Here is a 5,151-nt window from a genome sequence, read left to right on the forward strand (position 1 = left end):
GTGTGTTGCACTGTTACATTGTAGACATATTTGAGATGTGGCAGGAAATCTCGACACATCCTGGATATATTTTAAATGCCTCGTGTAACCAGGATGTAACTGCAATATGCCGATCGGCGCCACGCGAGTAATATTTGGCCAATGTTCAACGTTTGTTCAGCATGTATCTGCTGGATATATGGCGCAATGCCCCCGGTGTATCGGATACACAGATGAGTGTCCGTTTGACCATTGAGCATATATGAGTTTCGACCTTAAAACTTGAGCTTGATCCGTGCACGAACTTCGTTCAAACCAACGTACTTAGTCAAGTCCTTACGTCTGCGGTACACGCCCCCTCAATCGGCGTAAGTGTCCCAACTTATACACCGCATGGATCCTTCGCAAAGCCGCAGCCACTCTGAACATTCGCCGATTGGAACTGTGGCACTGCACTGTGGGAGAGTAAGCGGCTGCTATCGTGATGAAACTGCGCCCATACATACCTCCTCCCTTTCCTACTAGTGCGCCGGCTCGGAGGAGGAATATGACCGTATTCCGAGTTATAATGGTATACAACTTGGAAGATCAGGCACGACAGGCGTTGCTGCAGGTGCGACATATGCATTCCGCGCAAATATCACCCGTATACTTACTCGCTCATCTCTGTTGATCAGAATTGTTTCTGGGTCTTGGCCTGACAGGCTCTGCAAATTCTCGAACAGAGCCACGACGCGTCACAAATGGCATCGCGGCCGCAGTGGTGGCTCTGCCGGACGACTTGAAACTGGAGCCTGCAATTGGCTACGCGTGTCTTGCCGTCCTAGACTACGTATGTCGAGTCGCACCGGCATTTCTGAGCGCACTACATATGACGAGTCGCACCGGCATCTCTGAGGGCATTCCTGACTATGCAGAAAAAGCTGCGGACTATAACATGGGCTGCGATCGCTGGAGCACCTGCATAAGAGTCCCACACGGACGAAATACTACCCACGCGCACACACCACCGTCAGCCCATTCTCATCACCCACCCGTGGACCTTACATCTGGGCAGTCGGACACTCCCCCTTTAGCAATCTAACAATGGGCGGCGCGTCTTCAAAGAATACCGGAGCCTGGCCCGCCGTTGTGCAGTCCTTCCCTCCCAAGACCAAGTTCACAGTCGACCAGATCCCTGACTTGTCGGGGCAGGTGATCCTCGTCACTGGTATGTTTTCTACTTCCTTCGCTGCCGCAAGGACTGGCTAATTCGTGGCTACAGGAGGCAACGTCGGAATCGGGTACGAGACTGTCAAGGTAAGTACTACAGCGACCCTGGGCCTCATATATGTCTTTGGTCCTCATCTCCTGGCTACCACAGGTTCTCTTGCAGCGTAACGCCAAGGTCTATCTTGCGGCTCGAAGCAAGGCTAAAGCGGACGCTGCCATCGCTTCCCTGAAGGACACCACTGGGAAGGAAGCGATCTTCCTCGAGCTTGACCTCGCCAATCTCGCAGCCATCAAGAGAGCCGCCGACGAGTTCCTCAGCAAGGAACACGAGCTGCATGTACTGTTCAACAATGCGTGAGCAATCTTTCCCGTTAGACTGAGCGTCGAACCTTGGTGCACTGCTGACACCCTGTCCCTCCTAGCGGCGTTATGGCACCGCCAAACCACTTTCTCACGAAGGACGGTTACGACCTGCAATTCGGAACCAACGTCATCGGGCACTGGTACTTCACAGAGCTGTTGATGTCTGCGCTCCTGACTGGGGTCAAGAGCTCGCCGGACAACCATGCTCGGGTCGTCACTACTTCTTCCAGCTCAGCGTACTTGACCACCCTCGATTACGATACCTTCAAGGACACGCCTCAGCGGAAGAAACTGAGTCCAGAGAGGTTGTATAATCAGAGCAAATTCGTGAGTCCCTTCATCATCTTCGGGAACTCCGTATTGACCTCCGAGACTCGTAGGGAAACGTGGTTGTTGCTCGCCAGGTTGCGAAGCGATACGCTGATAAGGGTATCATATCAATATCTGTCAATCCAGGTATGAGAGACATTCACCGCGCCCTCTCGGACATATGCAGTGCTGAAGGACATGTTCAATAGGGTACATCCAGTCCGAACTGCAGCGTCACCTGCCCAAGGTGGTTCGAATGATATTGGTAACATCTCAGCCTTCCCTCCTCCTATCACGAACTGACAATCGTCTACGGTACCAGACCGCGGTGCTGCTTTACCCGACCCCATACGGCGCACTGACACAGCTCTTCGCGGGTACGATGCCAAAAGCGCTGAAATATAATGGCGAGGTACGCTCTTCCGCTGCTATTTCGTCTCAACCGCAGGTCGCTGAGCTGTACGCGTATCTGAAGTTCCTGATTCCATGGGCACGGCTCGGGAAGTGTAGACCAGAGGCGTATGATGACGAGGTTGGCGAGCGACTGTGGAAGTGGCTCGAAGAGGAGGCGAAGGCTCGCAAGCTTCAGGACTGACAATTATGCAGGTACTGTCCCGCCGTATGATGGACTTAATTTATGCTTCTTGGATCTTATTATCGAAGTCACCCCGCGCTTAGAGTGTTGGTGGCGGTCAAATTCGCTTCTCAGGACAGCGTTGCGATTAACTATTTCGCTACCCAATCGAACCGGGAATGACCTCGACTGTCACCACCGTATCGCCTTTCCACAACCACAGACCAACCCATCATCGGCCTCAAGCTTCACACTCGGGACACTGTACTCGCCAAAACATCTTGCGAGGCAGCCTCCGATGCAACGGAGGAACCATGTCACAGCAGACCTGCTGCAGAATGACTCCTACTTATCCCTTCAGGCACACGCGCAGTCCCGGGATGCTCTACCAGAGCAAATTTGTCTGTCTTCAGGTCAGTTGCTATGTATGCTCCTTGCGCTGACCTACCAGCCAAACAGGGAAATGTCGTCGTTGCTCGACAAGTGGTGAAGCGCTACGCGGAGAAGGATATCGTCTCGATAGCTGTGAATCCCGGTATGTCAAATTCGCTCGCATTGCTTCAGTAGAATACGGTATTGAGGCGTTTGACGCAGGTAACATCCAGTCGAGTTTCCAGCGCGATGTACCGAACTTCATCCGGGTCTTTGGGGTACGTAGCATCTGGCGTTTGTATGTTCATCTCTACATGGCTGACGCTTCTCGGCGCATGATGTAGAACGCGACCGTGCTCTACCCTACACCCTACGGCGCCCTCACTCAGCTCTTCGCTGGTACGATGCCTGAGGCTCTCAACTACAACGGCGAGGTGTGTTCCTACCCTTGGCCTCGCTTTCAAACAATCAGTGACGCTTACATATCTGTATAGTTCATGATCCCATGGGCGCGCGTTGGAAGGTGCAGGCCGGAAGCGTATGATGACGAGCTCGGCGAACGGTTCTGGAAGTGGCTGGAGGATGAAGCCAAAGCGCGCATGGGCTGAGTGTCCAGTGACTGTGCTTCCCACCACGCGCGTTCTGTATTCGCACGTCCTATGATCAAGGTCTGCTTGGTCTGTTGCTCTCACGTATGACTGAGACCACAGGGCTCCTCCCCATCTCCTGCTCACGCGCCCGCTGTGCTGAACACTCGAGCGCCCATCCGACGTCGGCGATGCGTCATTGGAAGCGTCCGATCCGACTATCCGAGTCAAAAAGGAAGGGCATATCTTGCTTGGTAAACCGTGCAATACCCGGGATGCTCGGAGTTTATGGTCGCTGCAGGGCCACGCTCCTTTCGACAGCACCTCCAGATTCACAGAGTACGTATTTGACATCTCGTCCGCGCACGGTTATTTTGCGGACAGTCAGGCCGAATGTCAAACGGGCCGTCGAAGCTGACCAGGAGGTGTCAGCATATATACCGACAGTGCTTCAACCTCGAATCTTTAGAACATATCCCCTAAACTGGAAGACTCGATCAACACACGATGTCTACCGATAGAGTTTGGCTCAGTAGGTGTAACATCTTTTATGGGATGAACCAGTCACTAATATCGTTGACCTCGCGACAGTAACTGGTACATCGACCGGCTTTGGACGGCAACTCGCAGAGCTCGTCCTCCAGAAGGGCGAGAAAGTCGTCGCGACCGCGCGTCGTCCGTCCGTTCTCGATGACCTCGTTTCCAAGTACCCCTCCAACCGGCTCCTCGTGCTCAAGGTCGACGTCAACGTCCCGCAGGACATCATCGATGCCTTCGCCGCGACGAAGGACAAGTTCGGCCGGCTGGACGTTGTCTTGAACAACGCCGCGTACGTCGTGATGGGCGAGCTCGAGGCCGTGCCCGAGGAAGAGGCCCGGAAGCTGTTCGACACGAACTTCTGGGGCGCGATGTGCGTCTCGCGCGAGGCGGTCAAGTTCTTCCGGGAAGTGAACGCGCCTGGCGTCGGGGGCCGGCTCCTGCAGAATTCGTCGCTCACTGGGATCACCGGTCTTGCAGGCGTGACTTACTATGCTGCATCGAAGCACGGTGCGTGGGATGTGCCATTCAACTCGATGTAACGAGGCTGATACTGTATCGGCTTGTAGCACTGGAAGGTGCATCCAAGTGCCTTGCCGCTGAGCTCGATCCTGCGTGGAACATCAAGGTTAGACTGTACTGTTACTCGCGATTACTGTAAAGCTTATCGGGGATGCACAGGTTACGATTATTGAGCCGGGTTCCTTCCACACGGAAGGTCAAGCGAAGACGATCTGGGTCCCAGTTCACCCGGCGTATAGCAATCCAGAGCTTCCTGCTTCGCGGTTGCGGAATGGCTGGGGCGCGTACTCCGGGACCGGAGACGTGAAGAAGGCGGTCGAGGCCATCTACAAAATTGCGTTCTTGCCCGAGCCTCCTCTGCATTTCTTGCTTGGGGAGGATGCTATCATGTATGCTCGGAAACAGTGGGCGGACGTCGCTGCAGACACGGACAAGTATGAGTCGTGGTCTAAGGGGTTAGAGAAGGACTCCTAGTTGGTTTAGGCACACGGCTGTATACATTGAATGAGACATCCCATTCGCCAGGCTGAAGTACAGCAGATGAGGAGGAGAACTGTGGACTGAAACTCGTCGAAACAGCTCCCCGCCCATGACCAGGGACACCAAAAAAAGACCGAACTGCGCCAGTTCCGACACGGGGAATCGAACCCCGGGCTATCGCGTGAGAGGCGATAATGTTAGCCACTACACCATATC

The 5,151-nt window shown here is 54.2% G+C and overlaps 3 protein-coding genes across 3 annotated transcripts; all 3 read left to right on the plus strand.

The window, feature by feature from the left end:
* Positions 1-873: 873 nt before the first annotated feature.
* On the plus strand, positions 874-2,533 carry L226DRAFT_172485 (NAD(P)-binding protein). The gene is made up of 8 exons (XM_067672634.1): positions 874-1,189; positions 1,244-1,278; positions 1,343-1,545; positions 1,614-1,881; positions 1,935-2,010; positions 2,073-2,128; positions 2,186-2,275; positions 2,339-2,533. Exons 1-8 carry the CDS (start codon positions 1,066-1,068, stop codon positions 2,456-2,458), a joined length of 972 nt encoding a protein of 323 aa, XP_067532204.1. The 5' UTR covers positions 874-1,065; the 3' UTR covers positions 2,459-2,533.
* A 242-nt stretch (positions 2,534-2,775) lies between these two features.
* Positions 2,776-3,417, plus strand: L226DRAFT_573827 (uncharacterized protein; the record flags this gene model as incomplete). Its single annotated transcript, XM_067684929.1, has 5 exons — positions 2,776-2,838; positions 2,897-2,972; positions 3,032-3,087; positions 3,154-3,243; positions 3,304-3,417. The coding sequence occupies 5 exons, from the start codon at positions 2,776-2,778 to the stop codon at positions 3,415-3,417; spliced, it is 399 nt and encodes a 132-aa protein (XP_067532205.1).
* A 124-nt stretch (positions 3,418-3,541) lies between these two features.
* On the plus strand, positions 3,542-5,004 carry L226DRAFT_172502 (NAD-P-binding protein). The gene is made up of 5 exons (XM_067672635.1): positions 3,542-3,735; positions 3,829-3,928; positions 3,988-4,443; positions 4,503-4,561; positions 4,615-5,004. Exons 2-5 carry the CDS (start codon positions 3,904-3,906, stop codon positions 4,927-4,929), a joined length of 855 nt encoding a protein of 284 aa, XP_067532206.1. The 5' UTR covers positions 3,542-3,735; positions 3,829-3,903; the 3' UTR covers positions 4,930-5,004.
* The last annotated feature ends 147 nt before the right edge of the window (positions 5,005-5,151 follow it).

This window comes from Lentinus tigrinus, assembly GCF_003813185.1.
Source record: "Lentinus tigrinus ALCF2SS1-7 unplaced genomic scaffold L226scaffold_28, whole genome shotgun sequence".
In the NCBI taxonomy this organism is placed as follows: domain Eukaryota; kingdom Fungi; phylum Basidiomycota; class Agaricomycetes; order Polyporales; family Polyporaceae; genus Lentinus; species Lentinus tigrinus.